Here is a 24,124-nt window from a genome sequence, read left to right as displayed (position 1 = left end):
TCAAAATGTTAGTGGTCAATAAGACTTATTTAGACCTATCAGTTGTGAGGCCCACTGAATTACGGTAGTATGTATTGCTTGGTATAGATGCCGAGGAATATCCTATAGGGTTTATCAACTTCTAGATAATTCCTTGTTTCATCGTGGAAAACGTCTTCATCTTTTATTTTTGACATTTTTGTCATCATTTCCACATTTCTTTGCTGAAAACATTCTTTTCACCATTTTTAATGTTAAATGATGAAAATACTCTCCTATTTAAATAAAACCCAAAAATAAAGAAAAGAAAAATAAAGAATAAATTACAATCTTACTCCTAAATATTTTAAAAAATACAAGTGAGTCCAAATAATTATTAAAAGACCTAATAGTAAAAAAAAGTCCCTACATGTGGTCTATAGTGTGAAAAACATCCATACGTTTCAAATTGGTGAAAGGGATATTTTCAGCAATGAAATGTGACAATAGGGATGAAAACGCTAAAAAATTGAAAAGTTGGACGTTTTTCTGTAAGAAGTATCAAACGTAGGGATTTTTTTGCTATTAAAAAAAAAGTCCCTACATGTGGTCTATAGTGTGAAAAACATCCATACGTTTCAAATTGGTGAAAGGGATATTTTCAGCAATGAAATGTGACAATAGGGATGAAAACGCTAAAAAATTGAAAAGTTGGACGTTTTTCTGTAAGAAGTATCAAACGTAGGGATTTTTTTGCTATTAGCCTTTATTAAAATATTAAAAATAACAAAAACTCTCTCTCTCCCCCTCTTTCTATTCTCTTCTTCTCCCACCTTAAAAGTCAAAAAACTCCAGCAAACCACCATTAAAACTGCTGGACTACCATATCAGCGAAAAACCCTCACTTCCTTAAACACATACCACCTAACATCCAATCTTAAAACCTTTATGCCAATAGATTTGTTAGAAATTGCAAGTCAAAATACCCAACTCGCGAATGTAAATACTGGCGGCATCACCTATTTCGGAGAGACCCATGTCATTTCCAACACACCAATCGATTATACTCACTAGGGCGCCTCTTTTCATGATCTTAAAATATCAACAGATAGTTTCAGCGGTATGGAGGTTCGACGGTTTGGGCGATGATTAGTCGATGTTTTTTCACTTCTAATGTGGCAGTCTCATTTGGAGAAGAATAGAAGATATAATAATAATAATAATAATAATAATAATAATAATAATAATAATAATAATAATAATAATAATAATAATAGCAAAAAAATCCATACGTTTAACACTTCTTGCGGAAAATGTGCCTACATTTCTTTTTTTTTTTCTTTTTTTTCTTTTTGCATTTTCATCCCTATTTTCATGTTTCATTGCGGAAAACGTTCATTTCACCAATTTGATACGTAGGGACGTTTTTCATACTATAGACCAAATGTAGGGACGTTTGTGCTATTAGACATTTTAATAATTATTTGGACTTACTTGCACTTTTTAAAACATTTAAGAGTAAGATTATAATTTATTCTTTATTTTTCTTTTCTTTTTTTGGGTTTTATTTAAATGGGAGGGTATTTTAATCATTTTACATTCAAAAGTGGGGAAAAGATAGTTTTCCGCAAAAAAAAGGTGAAAATAAGAGCAAAAATGTCAAAAAATGAAATGTGGGAACGTTTTTCACAATAAACCTTAAAAGTAGGGACGTTTTGTGTCAATTACCTATAAAAAATTTATTCGGAAACTGTTATTTTTATCCATCATCAATATATGTCTATCACATTTGAAGTATCTCTATTAAAGTTTTAAGAAATATATTATATATTTTTCCAACGTTATTCGTATTAAATTCATTCATCTAAACATTATGCTCCTGTTTGATGAGAATTAAAATAATTTTTTTAGCGAATTTTGATAAAAACCGATGAGTAGCTGAAAAGTTTGGTATCCCATAAAATACGGGGGTTAAAATTAATTATTGAATTTGACCTGAATTAAATTTAATCCCTACCAGATAAGGGCAATATATTCACACGATTTTTATATATTTATCTCATTCTAAATATATCCATTTTACAATTTAAAAAAAAGTACTATATCAATCTCTATTACATTCCAAAAAAACTCTTAATTTGATGCAAGGAATGAAAATAAACTCAATAATAGAACCACGACTCATTTCAATTTGCAGAGATTACCCTGCAAACATGAGCTCTGGCTATCTTAACTTTCCATTATTAGTACAATAGAAATGTCGATAGTTTTTTCTTCAATCCAAAGGAGCTATTTCTCTCCTTACCTCTAGAATTTGATTTGTTAGTGGCAAAATGATCGGTATGTCTCAACCCCTATTTATTTTTCATTCTTTCCCCATTAAAATGAAAATATAACCGTTGTCCATCACATCAAACTACCAAATTTGAATTTCTATTTACTGTATGGGGTCCATAATGACTATATTTTTTATTCTCATTTCAACGAAATTGAGAAACAAACGTCCCCTTAATTTATTTGAATATTAGTTGAAGGGAGCAACATCAAATGGGATATTTAGGACATCAATTACCCTCCTCCCTTGAATTTGCATAACATGTCAAATTAACTTTCTCCACCTCACTTAGCATAAGATATTCAACATCATCATTATCTTGTCCATCTATAACCACTGAAACTCAATTCCAACAACTTGGATCCGATGTTGCATCAATTCTCTGTTTGGTAGCCTGCTTATTCTTTTTCTCCCTCCATTTTCTTGATGTATGATATTCGGACCAAACATTTGTGAATGGCTCGGGCATCCATATTCGTTATTGATAGGATTATGGCCGTCCGTCAAAACATACAAGGGATGAAATTCTCGAACTTTCCAGAATATACCTGGTTGTACAACCAAGGCATGGAGAGTGCGAAATGAACTAAAGAAGTTGTAGGTTGTTCCAATTAAGTCATGTTTATATAAGTTATGAACCATGCTCAAAACAAAAGTTTATATTGTGTTATCCACTGTTTAAATAGGTTCTAATAAAACGTAAAATCTAAAAGAATATAAACGTCAAAAAATATTTAATGAGTATAAATATTTTTGTCTATTTAGGTAAATTTACATCTATAATAATAATAATAATAATAATAATAATATCACGTCAAGTGAGAATTAATTTTTGGACGATTTTAACCCTATAATTAAAATTCAGCCCCCATTTATTTCTCATTTTTTGAAAAATGAAAATAAAAAATATAGTCGTTACGAGCCCCACACAAAAAATAGAAATTCAAATTTAGTGGTATGATATGATAAATAACGATCATATTTTTTATTTTAACGAGAAATAATTGGAACCAAATAGGAGCTCAATTATTTATTTACATGCACGTATAATAATAATTAATATTTATTTATATTTTATATGTTTTGGGACTATTCCATGTACATTTTGTATATTTTGGGAGCTATTCAATTATTTTGGGAGCAAATAAGATCCTTATAATATTTTTTTATTAAAATAAAAATATGATCGTTATATATCGACAAGTCATTAAATTTGATCTTTAATTTTATATGAAATTCATAACCAATGTATATTTCATTCTTATTTTTAGAATAACGTGGCTGGGCTAAATTAGTCTGTGACCTGTCGTTGCCATGTACATTTTGTATATTTTGGGAGCTATTCAATTATTTTGGGAGCAAATAAGATCCTTATAATATTTTTTTATTAAAATAAAAAATATGATCGTTGTATATCGACAAGTCATTAAATTTGATCTTTAATTTTATATGAAATTCATAACCAATGTATATTTCATTCTTATTTTTAGAATAACGTGGCTGGGCTAAATTAGTTTGTGACCTGTCGTTGCCATTTCTCTCTGTATTCCGAAATTCAAACCCTCTCGCCCTCCTTCACCGCAAATCCCGAAAATTCTCTTCAGGGATTCAACTTTCATTACACGATCTTCAACTCCAGATATCAATTCAAAGTATATCGATCGAATTTCAAAGTTAACCAATCAATTAGTTATTCAATACGGTAATTTACTTGCATGGCCGAAGAGCAAGCAGCGGAGTCGAGCAACAATGTGGCAGCGCCATTGGGCCACTCTGTGATACCGATGGTGAACAAGCTGCAGGATATCTTTGCGCAGCTCGGGAGCCAGTCCACGATCGAACTGCCGCAGGTGGCTGTGGTTGGTAGCCAGAGCAGTGGCAAATCTAGTGTCTTGGAGGCGATCGTGGGACGTGATTTCTTGCCGCGGGGAAATGATATCTGCACGCGCCGGCCACTGGTGCTGCAGCTCGTGCAAAGGAAGAGGAATGCTGATGGGACTGAGGATGAGTGGGGAGAGTTCTTGCACTTGCCTGGGAAGAAATTCTTTGATTTCAATGAAATACGAAGGGAGATTCAGGTGATTTCATAGATATGGTTGTGTTCTTCTAGTAGCATCCTTTCGGCAGATTCTTACATCCATGTGCGCGGAAAATTACTGTTTTTTAAACTTTTTAGCTTGACATGAAGAGAAAAGTAATTAGTGTGTGCTAGGATCTCTAAAAGGAGGCAGAGATTTGAGCTTGGCTAGAAACTTTTCAATAAAAATGCTTTGGAATATGGAAAATTTGGCTGTCCTTTATTCACAATGGCTAACTGTAGTATTTTGAATATTTTCTTCTGGTAGTTTGGTGTAACTTGAATCATAAGTAATCAGCTTGCTTTTTCAAGTGGGCTCTGTGGATGTGTGAGTTTTTGGTGTGTAGGGAGGGATTTGGGATGGACAGAAACAGGGAATTGAGGAAGGGGCTTTGAATTTTAATGGAAATATGTCAGAGTGAGGTAGTTTTACTGGAGAACAGGGTTATCTTTTTGTTGAAAATGAGGGCTGTTAGCATCTGCTCGTGATTAAATTGCATTTTTTTATGTGTGTACATACTATTTGCGGTTATTTCTAGCGATCTTGGTATATATAAACTTGGCGATTCCACTTTAGAGAAGATACTGTTCGAAGGTTCTTGTTCGTTTTGTGATTGACTACTTTGAGCTAATTTTGCTGAGGTAACTGATACAGCAATCAACTGTTAAATAAGCGAACAAAAGTAATATTATGCTGGTGAAACACATTTTTCTCATATTCATGTTCATAGCAGGATGCCTGAAGAGCCGTAATCAAGTTAGTTCTTTATGTTGCAGTTTTTCCTTTACTCTTTCTGGGTCTTGGAATGGATACCCAATTAACATCTCCTACAAGGAGATGATGATGTTGCTTACGTTTTTGCTCGAAACAAAGGATTGGGTTGGGGGTGGGAATGGAATTTCAAAATGGAAAGACTTTGAGCCTCACTACATGGCAGTGATATGGGGAGTGCTCTGCAGTGCTTCTGTTCTTATAACTTTTTCAAAGGATAAGTATAGTTTTCACGCATTATGATGTAAAATCCTAACTTGGATCTCAATCTGGTGAAAACCGTGCTTATATGGATTATTACCACCGTAAATCAAATTGCACGTTTGTTTTAGAGTTGTACTGTTCTCCACGTGGACCATGCTAAATCTGATCATAAGTTAATAAAAATGTTTCTACATGCTTTCTGAGGGAACATACTTTCTAGAGTACAGCTCATGCATGGTTCGTCACTCTTTCTCTATTTTTTAATTTTTTTTGGTTTCTGTTTGTCTTGGGCTCTCAAAAGTGAAATTTTTTAGTGGAGAATAAGGGAAAGATCTCTACTCTAGTATCTAAAACATTAGCCTTTAGTTGGAAAAGTTACTTGTATCACGAAATGCTCACCTAGGGCCTGATCCTTTTCCTATGTTAGTTGATATTGTGAAACTAGGAATATCATTTTAAACTTAATGGAGTTAGATTTATTTATTTATTTTACTTTGAGTAGTGCAATATAAAATACATATAAGCGATCCTATTTCGATAAATCACTCCATATATATCCATGATACTTCTGTGTTAGAAGAATTCCAGTATTTTATTTTATGGTTAGCACTGGAGATGAATTGCTTCATGTAACCAATTTCATTGATTTAGTTGTTAAAAAAGTTTCATTTTATCTATCTTTTATTTAGATTTTGTTAATAGGTTTTTATCTTAATACCCAGCCTTCTGGAATTCTGTTTAGGCTGAAACCGAGAGAGAAGCAGGAGGAAACAAAGGCGTGTCAGACAAGCAGATTCGTCTAAAGATTTTCTCACCAAATGTTCTTGATATTACTCTTGTGGATCTGCCAGGCTTAACAAAAGTTGCTGTTGGTGACCAGCCATCTGATATTGAAGCACGTATTAGAACAATGATAATGTCATATATAAAACTTCAAACTTGCTTGATACTGGCTGTTACGCCTGCAAATTCTGATTTAGCCAACTCGGATGCTCTTCAGATGGCAGGAATTGCAGATCCTGATGGTAGGTTCAGCTCTCAAATCTTCTCTTATTTAAAGGAATTATCACCAAAAATCAATATCTAGCATTTGTGGAGCTTGCTGTTGTATTCTAAAGCTTATGCATACAAGTTTCTGGCTGCAGGTTATCGAACGATTGGAGTAATTACTAAGGTGCAGTTTCTTTATCGTGAAGATTTTTTCTGTGTAATAATTTTGTATCTTTTGGTTGGCATTTTGTTATCCTAACATGGCTTTCGTATTCTCTTTGCTGGGTTAGTTGGATATTATGGACCGAGGAACTGATGCCCGCAACTTTTTACTTGGAAAAGTGATCCCTCTTCGACTGGGTTATGTAGGTGTTGTGAATCGTAGTCAAGAGGTAACATTTTAACTTCAAGGGAAAAATTAAACTTTTTACATTATTGAATTTTGTTAATATTGGAGGCATGTATTAAGGATGTCTTGTGACTTATGGTCACAAAATTTCCAACAAACAATTTAGGAATACACTCATCCAATGATCAGACGAGGGAAAATGAGGGTTGCAAAAGTAGCAAGAGAATGGGCCACAGAGTTCTACTATTGGGGTGTATCCCTTGAGAGACCGCTCACCCTTTTCCATCTATTCCGACCCTTGATCATTTCCGCCCCTTACCAAGTAAAAGGAGGGTAAAATTGTAGTTGTTGAATCTGCAATTACCTCTGCGCCTCTCCCTTCCCCACCACGAGTCAACCTGTTTGCTCAAGCCTATCTTTTAGAACAATTATGAAAAATTCCCAATAGCACATCTGCCGAACAATCTTTGAAACCCGGTTTGATAATATCCCACGAACTAGCCCTTTTCCTGAAAAATTTGATCGCATGACAGTTGAAAAAATTATGAGAATTTGACGTCATTTGTCCATATGACCATATCTGCTACACCCCCATATCTACATTGAGATGATGTTGCCCCAGATGAATATGCGCACTTCTGGCGGAATGTTGAGCATCCATAAGTTTTTCAACTGATTTGTTATATATTCACACTGATTGTTGCTTACTATCTCATTGTATTTCTTTTTGAAGACTTTTGATCTGGTTGGTGGTTATTGTATATGAATGCCTTCTTTTTTTCTTTTTTTTTTTTTAAGACTTCTGATCTGATTGGACGTTATTGTATCTGAACAGGATATTATGATGAACCGGAGCATCAAGGATGCATTAATAGCTGAGGAAAAGTTCTTTCGTAGTCGGCCAGTATGACCTTAATCTTTTTCATTAACAGTTGATGACTTGTCCTTCCACCACTTAATCACTCAGGTGGATAAACTTTCTTGGTTTTAGGTATATGGTGATCTTGCTGATCGCTGTGGCATTTCTCAGTTGGCAAAGAAGTTGAACCAGGTACATATTGTGACCTGACCCTGTATTTTCTATTTCATCTTAACGTAACTTGCCTTCTGAATTCATGGACTTGTAAGCATACATACAGCTTTTTCAGTTTATGCATTTTCTGGTGTCTCTTGCCTATGTTTTCCATTTCACATGAGCTGAACATTTGTTGCCCTTTTGTTCACATAACACCTGCTCCACATGATGCTTGAGTAATCTATGCAGCCAACCACATATATGTTCTCCTATGCATATATACATGTCTTGAAGGGTATGGACATCTCAATAGAGCAACTCAGTGCACAAATGCCACAGTACCTACTGTAACATACAATTATCTAGTTGTAGATATCATGGTTGTTTGTCCTCTTCTTTTGTGATGTCTGATTGTTCTTTAGTCTTATATTTCTGTAATTCACTATTATTATTAAGCGCTTTCTCATAATATGAGGCGATGTGACTTGAGCTTTCCCCTTGTGATGCAGATTCTCGTGCAACATATCAAGACAGTTCTTCCAGGGTTAAAGTCACGCATTAGTGCCTCACTGGTTACTGTTGCAAAGGAGCATGCTAGCTATGGGGAGATTACTGAATCAAAGGTTATATTCTTATATCTTGTTTGGTGATATTTTGCTAACTATGTATCTCAAATTTACTAAATGGGAAAATATTTGTATACAGGCTGAATATTGGAATAACAGATTTTCCGTATCACTAGATCTACTTTTACCCCCTCACTTTTGATTTTCCTTAATAGCAAGTGGAATTGACAACCTGTTTATAAAATGGTCTAGGCTCTTCACCTTTAGATTAATTGCCTTTTTCTTTTTTTTTTTTTTTCTTTGGGTTGGTGACGGCACCAAGCCTTCCATCTGGTTTCCTGTTGGTTTACCTGTCTTATTAATCTTTCACCTTTTGGGACCAATAGGCTGGCCAGGGAGCGCTACTACTTAACATTCTTTCAAAATACTCCGAAGGTATATGATTTCTATTTCTCTTTATTTGAAAACTTTTTAGGTTCAACTCTATGCATTTTCTTATTTGATTTCTTGTTGAGGACTGCATTATATGCTTTCATGTTGGGAGCAGATGAATTTGCTCTTTGTTAATAACTTGCAATTACCGTTGCTTAGGGTTCATTCATGTTTATATTCCTTGTCTGATTTTAATATGAGATACTGATTCTTGACAAACTTTTAAAATTGTCTTATTTTTATCACTCATATTATAGAAAGAAGGGCAATATTTCCCTTTGTTTTACAAGTTTATATCAGTTGTCTAATTTAGCCCTTGTTTAGTGTAGATTAAAATCAGATTTTTAATAGATTTTGATAAAAGTTGACGAAATGTGTGGTTGAAAAGTGTGTGTCCCATGAAATGTGTAGTTAAAATTAATTGTTGATTTTGATTTGAGATTTTAATTTGATTTTAATCCAAACCAAACAAGGGCTTAATTTTTTACATAACGTGTTAATAACTTAGTGATATATTATTTTGTTGCTTAATTTTTTTAATTTGCAGACACGTTTTTGTTAGAAAACATAACTACCAAATGAAAAAATCCTAGCTCAGATTCCATTTATTTGTGGCCTTACTTTCGCATGATATCCCATCCCCACAAGATTTTAGTGAATGCCAGACCTTGTTGATGGAGGTGCCAAATTTTGATGTTGGAAACAGCATACTCTTCAATGATAGAAGGGAAAAATAAAGAGATGTCAACATCCGAGCTGTCTGGTGGAGCGAGAATCCATTACATATTCCAAAATATATTTGTGAAGAGCTTGGAGGTTTGTGCTCTTATTTGAATGTTGTGGACATGCATTTTGAAATTGTAGAATCTATATTTCTGATATAAGATATGTTCCCAGTAACAAAATGTGAATGCAAGCCTGTTTTCAGAGTCGAACTCTACTTTTTGTTCAGTGTACGAGTAAAAACTGCATGCTCGATCTTCTCACTTGCCTGAAAACGTAGGCAGTGTACATCACTGCTGAAATAAGCTAATACATGAAAATAGAGATGTCTGAAAGTAAGGGTGCAGGATTTGAAGGGTTGAAGGCAACTTAATAAATAAAAAAGAACTATTACTAACATAATACGGTCTATCTACTATTTCCTTCGTTTGCCTTCTGCAAATTAATCTTTGTGAAACTTCCACTTTGATTGGTCTTCCTCGAGCTTTCACTTTTCCTAAAAGCATTTTTTAGGCTTCTGGATGTTACCCATACTACGCAGTCATCTGATGTCATAATGTGGAGTGATTGGTTTGGACTAATAGAGATGATTTGTTTTTGGTGGCAGGAGTTTGACCCTTGTGAGGATTTAACTGATGATGACATCCACACTGCCATTCGAAATGCAACTGGTCCTAGATCTGCATTATTTGTGCCAGAAGTAGGTCTTCTATACCAGAGTTCTTCTCTGGCTAGTATTGTAACTATTATCTTTAAAAATTCTGAAATTTTCCTTTCTTATATGAAGGGTCTTCCATTTGACTTTTAGTATAAGCATTAAATGCTAACATGTAGGTTCCATTTGAAGTTCTTGTTAGAAGACAAATAGCTCTCTTGTTGGACCCAAGTCTCCAGTGTGCCAGATTCATCTATGATGAGTTAGTGAAGGTATGTGCTTGGAGCTTTTTGGCTATTATGCCTGTGCTCGTGGACCTTAACTTCTATGTTTTCTTTTAGATGAGTCATCGTTGTATGGTCAATGAATTGCAACGGTTTCCAATCCTAAGAAAGCGCATGGATGAAGTTATAGGAAATTTTTTATGGGAAGGCCTTGAGCCATCAGAGACAATGATAGGACACATGATTGAAATGGAGGTATGTTCACCATGAAGTTTAATATTACTCAATTGTCTTTTTTCCTTAACTTCTATGTTTTCTTTTAGATGAGTCATCGTTGTATGGTCAATGAATTGCAACGGTTTCCAATCCTAAGAAAGCGCATTGATGAAGTTATAGGAAATTTTTTATGGGAAGGCCTTGAGCCATCAGAGACAATGATAGGACACATGATTGAAATGGAGGTATGTTCACCATGAAGTTTAATATTACTCAATTGTCTTTTTAGTATTGTGAGCCTCTTTGTTGAACTCTTTCCTCTCTTTAGTGCGCACCAAATACACATTTTACCCAAAAAATGGCATATTCATCATTCATCCTTCCGGGCCTCCATCTGTCTTTATATGTGAACTTTTGTGTCCCCTGCCCTATTTAGGTTTTGGTTGTCAAAGGACACAGTAATATCCACTATTCTTTTGATCTTCTGAAATAATGAGAATATGTTATCATTGTTCTTAGAAGTTTTCATGAAAATTAGAAGTAGTAGTTCATTAAGATGGTGCCTGAAGCACAACCATAGCAATATCAGAGTCAAAACCCACATTCGCATAAAAAAAGAACATTTTAGTTAACTGGGAAGCAAAGATTGGAGAATCTAACGAATTGGTTGAGGAGCTACTCTTAATAGTCTTTCTTCTGTTGTAAAGGGTTTCCCTACCTGCTCGTTACAGTACTTACTTCATAATTTTCTAAACCCTGGCTGTAATCACTAAACTTGCAGGTAATGTAAAACATTTTTCATTCTAGAATCTGAAAGTTCCTCTTAATTTCAAGCTTGTATGAATGGTTCTGCTGAATTTCAGTAGTTTCAAAGTGCATTTTTACACGTATACTCAAAACCACGATGCATTACGGTGTACATTTAGATTTCAGCCACATCCTTCTCCTGTAGAACCTTGGTATTGCAATATCCTGATTGGATTAATCTGGATGTAATCTGGCCGAACTTGAGTTTTATGCAGCAGGTAATTCACAAACAATTCCGAGTCTTCAATGGAAATCTGTCATCAAATGTATATAAATTTGTGCATGCTTCAAAATGTTCACATATCAATTGGATTCCAGGATGAGAATTTGCGCTTTCTTGGTCTGCATTATCACCTTCTAATATGATATATAGATCATGAAGGGTACTGAATCTTCCTCCGAACAGGGAAAAAGGCAAGAATTAAGATCTCCTAAATTATAAGAACTACTTGAATTTATTTGTTAAATGCTTCCTAGGCTCTTTTCCTAAATCATTGTCCTTGGATTACTTTATGCTCCACTTCTTACTGTTTGTTGCAGATACAAGTGTGTTGGTTTATGTGTTTTTCTTCAATCTACTTTCTCCGTTCCTCAGATGGATTACATCAACACTTCCCATCCAAATTTTATTGGTGGGAGTAAAGCTCTAGAGGTAGCACGCCAACAGATCAAGGCCCCCAGGGTTGCTGCAACCATTTTCAGGCAAAAGGTAAATGTATACTCCGCTGAACTGACTGTTTGAGTACCCTCCCCCCCCCGGTTTTCTTCACTAATGATCTGTTCCTCAATTTACAACTTGCACTTACCAATTAGGATACGGGAGATTTGGAGATAGCACCAAACCCTGAGAAAAATATCAAATCTCGGGCTATTGTTGGAAGGCATGTCAATGGAATTGTTCCTGAGCAGGTAAGCCACCCGTTAGGACTCAGGTGCCTATGGGACGCAACAAGTGCTATTGAGTTGCATGTTGTTAAAAGTTCAGAACACAAACTTGTGATTTCCATTATTCAAATTACTAATTGTTTTGTTACTGATGAAAACAGGGTGTTCGACCTCCTGCAAATGTTGAGAATACTACACCATCTGGTAATTTAATTTTTTGTTTCCCATGGGGTAAACAGTTTCAATATTATCTTTTCATGGAGTAAACAGTTTCAATATTTGATGTCCAATTCATTTCGGGAGGAACCCCATGAATTAAAATCTGAACACTTGATTATTATTTCAATGATGTGATATATAGACACCAAAAACCAGCCAAGGCTTCTAATAAATGTGGCGAATTGACATCTTATTCATGTGAAGATATCTCGCTTATTGGAGTTATACATTTTGATTTCGTTTCCAGTATGAACAAGAAAGAAAAGAATCAATATGGTGGGGACTGGATATGGGGGAATGGCAATGGGAGTTGGGTGATGCGAACAGGAAGTGTAGATGAGTGAGGCAGATTTTTTATTTTTTCTTTAATTAAAAGGAGGTATAATTGTCATTTTACATAATAGTCCTGGTTGTGCATCTTCTGTAGATAATAATTAGTAGCCAATACTATCAAAAAGTCCTGATATTGTAAATATAAATGATTAACCAGTTAGCAGTACCAGTGCCACCTGGGGAATATCATCAATTTTTGGCATCTCCGATCGTTCATCTATTAAAGAGAATTCAACTAGCAAGCCATCTAGTGAACCTATTCAGAGCATCATTGATCATGGAGTTTCATTGATTCATTTGAGAGAGGTACCTACCTTAAGAGAATAGACCCTCGGGAACATTCATACTATTTGAAAGTTAGAGATCAATTTTCTATTTCTTTGTGTCCTAACGAGCTCCTTTTTCACTTTATCAAAGCCCCCTATTGTCTTGAGGCCCTCAGAAACACACACTGATGAGGCGGCTATTGAAATCACTGCTACGAGACTGTTATTGAAGTCATACTATGATATTGTGCGGAAAAACATTGAAGATTTTGTGCCGAAAGCAATCATGCATTTTCTGGTAAATATTTATCATTTCATGAAATCTCAGCTTTCTGTTCTCTTTTATTAATTATCGATTTGAATTTTTTTTTGCCATAATAATGACACTCAATAGTACCCAACAATTGTCTTGGATCTTTAGCTGAAAAAATCTAGGAGTCTTACTTCTCCCCTGAAAGATACAAAAGCTATCTTTAGCCGTTGTCCCCTACAACTATTTGGCTGTAATTATTATCTCTGCTCTATCGGTAATTCAGAAATTTTACCTTGCCTTTTGCGTTCACAAAGAAATAGTTATTTATCAATTCTTCCGTTGCTTTAATTTGTTCCTTAGGTGAACCACACCAAAAAAGAGCTTCACAATGTTTTCATCAGAAAACTTTACAGGTACTTTCTGTTTCATAATTTTATTAGGTAGACCAAAAGAATCCATTATTTGTTATAGGAAAAAATCTGTGCATGATTGTGTGTTGGACTAAGAGGAGAGAGAAAAAAGAACGGAGGGAAAACACAGGCTTTCTCGTTTTCTTTAGAATGCAAGAAATTTTGTAGTAATGTAACGACCTAAAGGATAGAAGTTTGTCGGTCCCAAAATGAAGATTCCATTCTTTACTCTCATTTTTCTTTTATAGTATCTGGCTTTGACTAGCAAGTAACTTAGCTGAATTCTGATTCTTTGGTTGCGTTCATCAGTGCATAAATTCTGTTGCTTGTATGTTAATGTTGTATTTGGAGCAGGGACAACTTGTTCGAAGAGATGTTGCAGGAACCTGATGAGGTATCAGTCAAGAGAAAACGTACCCGTGAGACACTTCGGGTTCTGCAACAAGCTTTCCGGGTAAGTGCTCAATTCCTCTAATTCGATAGAAGAAATTACATCAAGGTTCTGCAACTATAGCCTGAATTCTAGATATACCTATTCTCATGCGGCATACAGTCAGTGTTCAGTAGTCCCCCCTACGCTATCAATATTTACTTTTGACATGATGGTTTGATTGGAATCTTCCCTCCACTTCCATTGTTTTGAATGTATTTATTCGATTTTGTTATTGACAGAGGAGATCCCCACCCATGTATCCATACGGTCGATCTCTTTGGCTATCCATGATTAGGCCTCGAAACTGTCTGTATAGAATGTCAAATAAATATTATTTGTCTTTTGTAATTTTTTTTTCCCTAAAGGACTTGTCTTGATGAATATGTAGACGTTGGACGAACTACCACTTGAAGCAGAGACAATCGAGAGGGGCTACAATTTAAGTACCGATCCCACGGGTCTGCCGAAGATCCATGGGCTTCCAACCTCATCTCTATATACCACCAGCAGTGGTACGACCGAATACTATCCTGCTTCACCCAAAACCCCTAAGCCCCGCAAGTCATCACATTCAGGGGAGATGCGCTCGCCCTTTCATGGTAATGCAGATTCTAATGGGAGGGTTTGACATGTAGGTCTTATTGAAAGAGTTCATTCGGCTACCAAGAGCCAATCATTTGATATGGAATCCTACTTTCTGGAGCAGATTCGTTATTACTTTGGTTTTTTTTTTTTTTTTTTTTTTTTTTTTTTTTTTTTTTTTTGGTACGAGGAAGACAGAAGAATTGACCATTATTTGCCTACTATAGTTAGTAAATGCATTAAATTAAAATAAGATAGCTGCCATAGCTTCTCCCCTTTTTTGGGCGTGTGGCAAACACTACGCTTTTCAGCAGCCAAAGAATAGGTACCTCGTATTCTAAGGATTTTTCATCCTTTTTCCAATTGTCACTTGATGTTGCTATGGCACAGAAAATACTTGGATAGGCTTGTGTATGCATGAATTTATTTAGCATTGATTTTGAAACTCTGTATTTTATCCAAATAATAGCAATATGTACTTTTTGTTTCACTTGAACCTCGAGGAAATTGATTATAGACACTGCAAAAGTTTCACCAACCTTCGAGTCAAGAAGGCCCCTTATTCGATTGATCTCTTATCACCTCCCCATGCTCTGGCACCCCTCAGCTCCGATCACTGCATCAGTATTCAAGATCGATCACCCCACCCCCATATTTAACCACTCCCGATAGCCCGACCAGCCTCCAAACTCCCCTACTAGCTGAACAAGCGAAGAAAACGCGAATATTCAACTCGATCAAACCACAATGGGCACACATAAGATAGATGGGAACCTTTCGATATATAAGGTCGACACTAGTAGGCAAGGGGCGGCCAACAAATTAGAAAAGAAAGCCTATGTATGATATCAATGATACAGAGAAACGTGTACATTCTCGCACGAAAAGTTGAGAGAAATTACACAGGTGTTTCCAGGTTATCAGTGCCATTAGAACTGGCACTCAAATAACTGCAGAGAACATAATATCTATCTTACCGACTACTGTTCAGCAGTCAAAGCTATATTGTCACCATTACAAGTAGTCATGGCCTTAGCAGAAGGTGTCATGATATCTCCACCATCGCTCTGAGAGGAGAACGATAAAACAGGAACGGTAAGAATATGCACATCTCCAACGTTTATCATAATAATTTGAGGGAATCAGGATAAAACTTTAAAACAGAGCAAGTTTCTCTTCAGAAGTTACATACAAGTTCACTAGCCTTCGGAGTATGATGTTGGGCTCCGACTGGAACTTTAGTAAGGTCTCTTAAGATTCCCTGCAATATTCAAAGATTCAACACGAGAAGAAAGGAAAAATGAAATTTTTAAATATTTTTCCATTTTTTGACCCAACAGTTGAAAACGACATAACATAGATTCTTCAGAAAGCCCTTGCATAAAAGAAACAAATTATATCTATATCAGCAATTTCTCACAGATCCCAGAAGAAAAGATCAACACACGTAACAGATAATATGTTTCTTAGTCAAACAAAGAAACCAACAAGCAGCGCAAGAGAAAAGGCCGGTGAAAGAGTTCACAGTAAAGAAAATTGTTTCAGGTTCACGCTCAAATAGATTGGAAAAACCAGATAGAGAATGCATTCAGTCAAGCATACATGCACAAATTTGACTAACAGGCAACAGGCCATTGAATAAAAGAGAGCAGTGGTAATATAATTAGTGTCACAGCACGTTCAGCCTGGTTTCAGCGGGCCGAGTTTTATAATCCTGCAGAAAGCACTTGAACAGCATATTGAAGTGCTCTCCTTTCAGGATGGTTTGGTGTGACTTTGCATACACATGGAAATTGTTATTTCTCCAGATAAAAATTCTAGGATATGCCGCAACAGGGTAGGACAAGAACTGTAACAATATAAGGTCACTCTAAACAATGAGTGAGCTAAACTTCAATATTAAAATAAGCGGACCTTGTTGGCCCACTTGAGACCGCATGCATTGCACAATGTCCTTGGTCCATGTGGCCCACGTCGCATCATAGGGGTTGCCTTTGAGCTAATTCCACAATGCCTACATCTGGTAAGAGGTTAAAAAAAAAAAATGAAACCTAATTTTCCGAAGACAACAAAGACAACAAAAGCTAGAGTAAAGATCTATACAGGTCCAATAATGCTCAGTTCATCATTTTATCTTCCAATACTGGAATAATGACAAGGAAACATAATAAGTAGTTAAGGATCAACTACATTAACATGACCAGAAAAGTTCAGAAGAAATAGCACTCACAAAGTTTCCTGTCCTTCTTGACCAGAACTTCCACTCCAGTCCGCAGAAGATGGACCCAGTTCATCACAAAGTGATTTAGATGATGTAAATTGACCTTTCTTACGCTGCATCCTGAAAGATAGCAGTGTATAACTAAAAAGAAATGACATGCAGCTTGCATACAAACAAAGTGTTAGCCATTATAGAAGCATGCAAGTCATTCAATCTGCTTCATCCCATTGCAGACAAGCTTAATCTCTACAGTTAGCATATGATATTTTTATTGTAGATGAGAGAATTTTTACACGTTTCAAGCAAAATCATCCTTATTTCAAAATCTTTCAAAGATGTCCAATTACTCACAATTAGTTGAAAATTTGCATCTTCCTGATATTGAACAATGAATGATGATCCATAAATGACTAATTAAGAGCATGACAACAATTCCATACTACTCCTTCATCCTCTCACCACAAAAACGTTAGATTCGGTTTACCGTATTTGGACTCAAATCGGTTAATCAGTGGCAAACAAGGCAACGGACCTTTCTTAAAGGGTGGGAATGCCAGGAACTAAAGAAGTGTCTATTAAAAGTAAGCTCAGAAACACACTTCCAACTCATTTCCCAACACAAAGCTAGATACCTATATAAAACATATTCAAACTCTACTCTCACAAATGACAAAACTAATGTGCTGTCAAAAATATGTTCCATGTGTCTTGTGCAGTGTTATTTAATATGAGATGTGGGTAATTTGCTGATGTACCAGAACACCCAATTACTTACTTTCTTAAATGTGGGTAATTTGCTGATGTACCAGAACACCAAATCACTTTCTTTCTTAAATAATAACATGTTCCAGCAGAAATAAAAAGTCAATATATATATAGTAAACCAAAAATCATGCATCAGTATCCTTGTCATTGTTTTAGATATAAAATTGTGTGCTGGACTAAGTGAAGCAGCAACAAATCATCCATCAATAATAGCGTTCTCCAAACTTCCTATCTTCATTACCTGAGAGCAACTTCCTTGCGCACGGTATAACGAATCTTTTTATCAAAACATCGTTCTTTTCTCTTTTCCCTGAACCGGTTTAAAGAAGCAGCTCTTTGTGGTTGATTTAATCTTCCAGGATATTCGCCCAACCCCTATGAAGAAAGAAAATGCAAAAGTGACAACAGATACAATAGTCATGTCATGTGTAAAGTTTAGTAACTAAGCTCAGCCAGTTAATGTTCACCCTCTGGTTTTGAGGAGTCATCCCAGCACTAGGAATGCCAGTGGGTACTTCATATCCACCCAACAGTAATAACACTGCCTGAACCTGCGTAATCAACGAAGAAGAACTTACCTTTCATCCTCGTTACATTTATATTCGACCGAATTTGTAAGAGAATGGGCAGAAAGAAGCCACAACACACTAAATTGTTCAAGTAATTAAGAACCATAAATCTGATCTTCTATGCACACACAAACGCAAACACCCACAAGCACTGCAACAATTCTTTTAGGACCAAATAACTCCTATATGTTTAATCAAAAACCCCAAAAATGGACTTTTTCTTCACTCAAAATCATGAAAACCACAGAAAGAGATATACTCATATTTCTAACCAGACCATTTTCCCCCAATTTGTCGTTTGACCTTTCCCCCTTGTCTCCATAAACTTCGTTGAGCATGAACAGTCGGGGGCGATAAATTCTAGAAAATTCCAGGACCAAAATTAATTTTTTGCATATCTACAAAGTAAAACAAATAAAATCAACAAGCCAAGCTAAATTCACTGTAAACATCAAACCTCTCTTTAATACCACTCAAAAATCATATCCATAAATTAATTAATTACAAGAAAAAAGTTATCCAGAACTTAAGATTAAACAATACAAAACATACCTTCTCAGGGGACACGGAGTCGAAAACATAGACTTCTCCCTGAAAAGACAGAGTAAGCTGATCAGGGCCACCTTCCACGCTAGCCGGCGCAACAGCAGAAGTCATATCAGTGCTTCCGGCTTCGTAGAGTGCAACGGTGTCTACCGCATCCATGACACCACCACCACCAGCAGTTTGAAGCGCGTGCGGGGAGTGAGAGCTGTTCGGACCCTCATAACGGATCTGAGATGGAGGATTATCAATGGATTTCCCATTAGAGCACCGTACGTCATCGTCTTCCTCTTCGTCTACGTAAGTTGTACCCGGGTGTTGTACGGTGTTGCCGCTATTCATGGTGGTCTGTGGTCCGTACATGAAACCTTGACGATATTGTCTGTCTTTGTCACATATTTCCCTTTTTGCGTATAAATCAATTTTGGCCCCCCGAGTCTGCATTTAATTTCAATAGAGCCCACAGACTTTCTGAATGACCAAATTGCCCACGAGCAATTACCATTTCCGTCCGATTCAGCCCGTTGTAGGGAAGGACCCTTTTCGAAGTGTCCGGCCCTATCCGGTCCATAGGCCCATCAAATATTAGGGCGAACCGTGTATAATTTTCTAAAATAATAATTTTCAAAAGTTTTAATATTTTTTTTCTTAAAAATTTTTTTTAATAGGGACTGCCTATAGTCATAATGCCTTGGCCAAATTAATCCATGCCACTGGCCATTAGAGCATCACCAATGTAGTCGTGGATTACTTAAAAAGTGTAATCACAAACAAAATTGATAGTATTGAAAAAATTTTCTTCAATACAAGCGATATAGATTTCATCAAGTTGTCATGACAAAAGGAAAAAATAGATGGTATCTAGAGCTGTACCTCTGTCACACGGAGCGACTTGGGGAAAAAAAACACTTTCTTTATAGATTTATATTTCCTATGTAAATTTAGACATGATTATGTTTTTATTTTAAGAAAATAAAGGGCACGAAAATAAAAATTCATAGAACACATTAAAGATTAGTTTTAGATTTAAGTACTTATTTATTAAATATATATGTCACATAAGTTTAAAGTCTTTCAATTTACGTGTCACCTAAATAACAGTCCAAAAAATGTATTAAAGATGCTCTTACTTTATCCAACCAAATATAGCCACCAATGTTATCCCCTCTATGCACGGGTAGAAAAATTTCCCCTTCAAAGTCTAGTGGTAACGATGGATCCCACTCAGTGATGGCAATGGGACAAGGGCGGCGTAAATTGCCATCTCTAATCCCACTGGATACTCAGTGGCTTCACCCTCAAACATACATATTCATTAGATGTGAGATAAAAGCAAGAATCCCTCAATTTCTATAGTTAACTATATTAGCTTCTATTTAAAAAAGGGGGACACTCGTAAGGACGGACAACAACGTAATTCATAATAACTAGCATACTCGAAAAAAACATTGCCTTCTCGAAGGTGGGAAAGGTCTTATGATTTGATTCCAAAGCAAGGGGAAGAGGGGCATTCGAATTAGGCGAATCTTAAGCTCCAACCAAAGCAGGTTCCAAGTGAAAAAGCACCACAGCTGCTATTTGCCATTGTTGACCAATCGAAGAGTCCAGGCCAAGCGTGAAGTAGTAGCTCTTTGATCCCATCTTTTCTCCTTGTGACCAAGAACAAGCTCGATCAAAAGAAGTGACCGAATCAATTATTTTAAAAATGGAGATTTCGATATGCACTTTGGCAGGCTTTGCTTACACCCTTCATTTACAACATTCAGAGACGGAGATGTGCATTTGTCAATTCAATTCCCACAATCAAGATAAAGAACTTGATAGCTTGTTCCAACGAAGTTTCAGGAAATTTAGTTTTACATAATTCAGAATGTACCAAGGATAATAACAAGTCTTAAATTTGTAATTGAACCTACTCTTCACATAAAACTTAAAAGGTTGTGAATACGTGTTCATGGCTAAATCAACTCTCATGTAAAGAATGTGACATTTAGTATTGATTATTCTCTATTTTAGCAGGATTTAACAGCACAAAGTTAACAGATTATGCCTTTTGAAAGGTTCCATGGCATCAGAACAATGTCATGTAATGATGTTCCCATGGTTAGCATTTGGACACATGCTAAATTAGTATCCTTGAACTCTCCAAAAATATTAGCAGCAAAAGACATCTTAGTATCCTTTGTTTCCACCCCAATAAACTTACAGAGGTTGCCTTCAATTCCATCTAATTTAGTTGACCAAACAAAGCTGCTAGAGATCCCAATGCCACTGATTCCTGGTTTGCACGAAAACTGTGAGGCAACCATTGGCCTTCAAGAATAGGAGTGCAGTATTTAAAAAATGCATATGACGAATTAGCCAAAAATTTCAGGAAATCTTCAAAGTAAACTTACCAGACTAGATACTCGTTGATTTTGCACCAATATTGGATCCCAGAAACAGCTGTGAGATTTGGTGTGCTGACTACGTTTTTTAGCACAGCTGCGACATTAGCTTACTAGGGGCCACTGGCTGAACTGAAGTCCGGAAACCTACGAACAAGACCAGAACAGTTCACGAATTACGAGGACACCAGATTGGGTTCCTTTCCCTTCTCTCGTAGTACACGGTCTGATTATGTACCAAAAATGTTGCATAACATGCACTTTCCTGATGTATTGGGCATGTCCAGTGGCCAACATATAGCTTGTTAGGCAATTTTTTTGTCAAACGACCTACCCGGGCGATGATGTAACCTCGGTTGTTTATTATCAATCGGCCTCGACCTAATGATTGATTAGCACATCGACACAATTAACGAGACAACACAATCCACTTTGTTATGGACCGTTCGAAGTAACCTATTTTATAGTGTTGCTCACGGTTCCCGCACCATTCCTTGGAAGGCTATGTTATTATTGTTGAGGCCCAATTATTTGAGTCGAGCCTTTGATCCACCACTTAGCCCTAATTGTAACTTACCTTGTTTGGACAATACTCTTGGCATATATTCCTCTCAACCTCTCGGCCTCCATTTAGAGTGAAAAACCCCTCTTTGTGAGCTTCTCTCTCTCGGCCGTTTCTTCCCTCCCTCTCTGTGACCTTTGTGGTTGATATATCGTGGGTATTTTCTTGGCCTTCTTCTTCCCAATCCATAGCAACCAGACCGTGGTGGCACAAGGTGGTATTGGAGTTGTCTCAAGAAATGGTGTCGATGTTTTTGGTAAACTGAGCCCGATTTTGCACTGCTTGGCTGTGGAATTCGGTCCTACAGGTGGTATCAGAGCTAGTTGAAGTTTTCCCGGCCTGAAATTTGTCAAAAACCGGCGGCAATCGCGTTTTGGGGTTGAGGAACCGCGGCTGCAACCTTGATTTCCAGCCAATCAAGCCACTTTCCGGCGAAACCGAACCCATATCCAGGTTCAGCAGGCTGAGGCGCTCCCTCGGCTGTGGCGCGTGGCGGCGACGGCGCGTGGCGGCGGTTCCGGGCGAGCTTCCTTCGGGCAGTTTGCTTATTTTATTCCACTGAACGCACTGACACTGTTTATTTTCTGTTTCAGGTTATACAGAAAAAGTTGGACAATTTTGCCCCCGGTGGATCGACGGTTGAATCTGTACATATCTACTGAATTACTTTAGGCCAAGATTGCGGTCCTAAAGCAGTAGATTCGAATCTCTCTCGATAATACGGACTCAGACACGTCCGCTCTGGTAAATTGGCTTAACCCGTTAATTTTTCAGCATTAGCGCGTCACCGTGTGGGGTGACAATAGGTTGGGGGTTGTCATTGCTTGGCAACTATTGCTTGTGCTAGAATTAAGGTTATGTGCTCTTGATTGATCTTTTTGATTGAGTATTTGATTTGGGTTTGAAATCAGTTTTGTAATTCTTAGTGATCAAAATTATTGTGGGACTAGTTATCTGCCAGACATATTTTTTGCTGCATTGTTATTTCCGCTGCTTACTTATTCCGTTAGAAATATCGTGACTTTACCCTTTTCGAACATTCCCTTGATCTAAGACCGCGAGTCTTACGAAACCCTGGGAATCTAGAACGGAGTATATTATTGTGACCCCTAGGACTAGTTTATGTGGTTTGATTGTGGTTTGTGTATTTTTGGCTATTGTGTGAAGATGACAACTCATAGTTTTGATTTGGGAATTTTTAACGGAAAGGATGACTTTGCTATTTGGCAACAAAAAATGAAGGGTATTTTAGTCCAACAAAAAGTTTCAAAAGCCATTGAAGGCAATTTTTCAACTGATTTTTCACAAGAACAAAAAGAAGAAGCCGATGAGCTTGCTTATACCTCAATTATCTTACACTTGTCTGACGCTGTTTTAAGAAAGGTGGGTATATTAAAAAACACCAAAGAACTTTGGAAGAAATTAGAAGACTTGTATTTGCTTAAGTCTACACCTAATAAGCTTTACCTGCTTGAACGTTTTTTCAGTTTCAAAATGGATTCTTCAAAGGATCTGGATGACAATCTAGACGTGTTTAACAAACTGGTGCAAGACATAGTTAATTGTGATGAGACTGTGTCCAAAACTTATAAGGCTATAATTTTGCTAAATGCAATCCCTGATTCCTATAAGGAAGTTAAGAATGCCATTAAGTATGGCAGCGACACATTAACACCTGAAATTGTCATAGATTCTCTTAGAAGTAAAGAAATGGAAATTAAGGCTGAAAAACATGATAAAAGGAATGGTGAAGTACATATGATGCGGGGTAGAACTCAATTTAGGCAAAATAGTCATGAGGGATATCAAATTAGTGGCGAGTCAAGTGGTAATGGATGGAAAAAGAAGGGCAAAGGTAGGTCCAGATCAAAATCTAGAACTAAGGCGAGAAAATGCTATGGTTGTGGAAACACAGGGCACTTTATAAAGGATTGTCATAAGGAGAAGGGTAAGCTAAAAGCTAAGGAGAGAGATGAGGTAAATGTGTTAGCATCCACTTCTGATATAAGTGGTGGTGAGGTCTATATGATTACAAGTCCAGCTGCATACACTGCTGAATTAAATCTAACTGCTAATTCCCGCATTCATGAGTGGATACTTGATTCTGGTGCATCTTTTCATGTGACGTCGAAAAAGAACTGGTTTTGTAAGTTGCATGAATCTAAAAATGGGCATGTTGTGCTGTGTGATAACTTTGCCTATACTATCGCTGGAATTGGTGACATAAACGTAAAATTTGACACGGGTTTTGTGTATACGTTAAATGATGTTAGATAATATTCCTGAATTGTCTAGGAATTTGATTTCAGTAGGGAGACTTGAGAAGGATGACTTTACTAGTAAAATTGGAAATGGTATGCTAAAAATGATCAA

General features: G+C 36.5%; 2 protein-coding genes across 4 annotated transcripts; one reads left to right on the top strand and one right to left on the bottom strand.

Moving 5' to 3' along the window:
• The first annotated feature begins 3,797 nt into the window (after window positions 1-3,797).
• Window positions 3,798-15,194, top strand: LOC111410675 (dynamin-related protein 3A-like). Its single transcript, XM_023041133.1, has 21 exons — window positions 3,798-4,371; window positions 6,089-6,371; window positions 6,492-6,520; window positions 6,627-6,728; window positions 7,521-7,589; window positions 7,677-7,736; window positions 8,210-8,323; window positions 8,653-8,701; window positions 9,405-9,514; window positions 10,029-10,121; window positions 10,256-10,348; window positions 10,418-10,555; window positions 11,919-12,032; window positions 12,137-12,232; window positions 12,370-12,412; window positions 12,918-13,066; window positions 13,178-13,324; window positions 13,640-13,692; window positions 14,044-14,143; window positions 14,511-14,634; window positions 14,758-15,194. Exons 1-21 carry the CDS (start codon window positions 4,009-4,011, stop codon window positions 14,955-14,957), a joined length of 2,529 nt encoding a protein of 842 aa, XP_022896901.1. The 5' UTR covers window positions 3,798-4,008; the 3' UTR covers window positions 14,958-15,194.
• Window positions 15,195-15,467: 273 nt separating this feature from the next.
• LOC111410676 (GATA transcription factor 24-like) lies at window positions 15,468-19,230 on the bottom strand. Of its 3 annotated transcripts, XM_023041134.1 has the most exons (8): window positions 18,812-19,230; window positions 18,532-18,657; window positions 18,158-18,241; window positions 17,932-18,065; window positions 16,935-17,045; window positions 16,619-16,724; window positions 15,897-15,965; window positions 15,468-15,771 (listed from the first exon to the last, which is right to left on the bottom strand). In XM_023041134.1, the coding sequence occupies exons 1-8, from the start codon at window positions 19,163-19,165 to the stop codon at window positions 15,685-15,687; spliced, it is 1,071 nt and encodes a 356-aa protein (XP_022896902.1). In that variant the 5' UTR covers window positions 19,166-19,230; the 3' UTR covers window positions 15,468-15,684. The 3 variants fall into 3 exon arrangements, with proteins under 3 accessions (XP_022896902.1, XP_022896903.1, XP_022896904.1); XM_023041135.1 differs by lacking the exon at window positions 18,532-18,657 and having other exon boundaries at window positions 18,812-19,228; XM_023041136.1 differs by lacking the exons at window positions 18,158-18,241; window positions 18,532-18,657 and having other exon boundaries at window positions 18,812-19,229.
• Window positions 19,231-24,124: the final 4,894 nt, after the last annotated feature.

The sequence above is a fragment of the Olea europaea genome, chromosome 15 (assembly GCF_002742605.1).
Source record: "Olea europaea var. sylvestris chromosome 15, O_europaea_v1, whole genome shotgun sequence".
Taxonomy (NCBI): Eukaryota; Viridiplantae; Streptophyta; class Magnoliopsida; order Lamiales; family Oleaceae; genus Olea; species Olea europaea.
The sequence above is the reverse complement of the archived record's forward strand: the minus strand, read 5'-3'. Positions and strand labels throughout refer to the sequence as shown.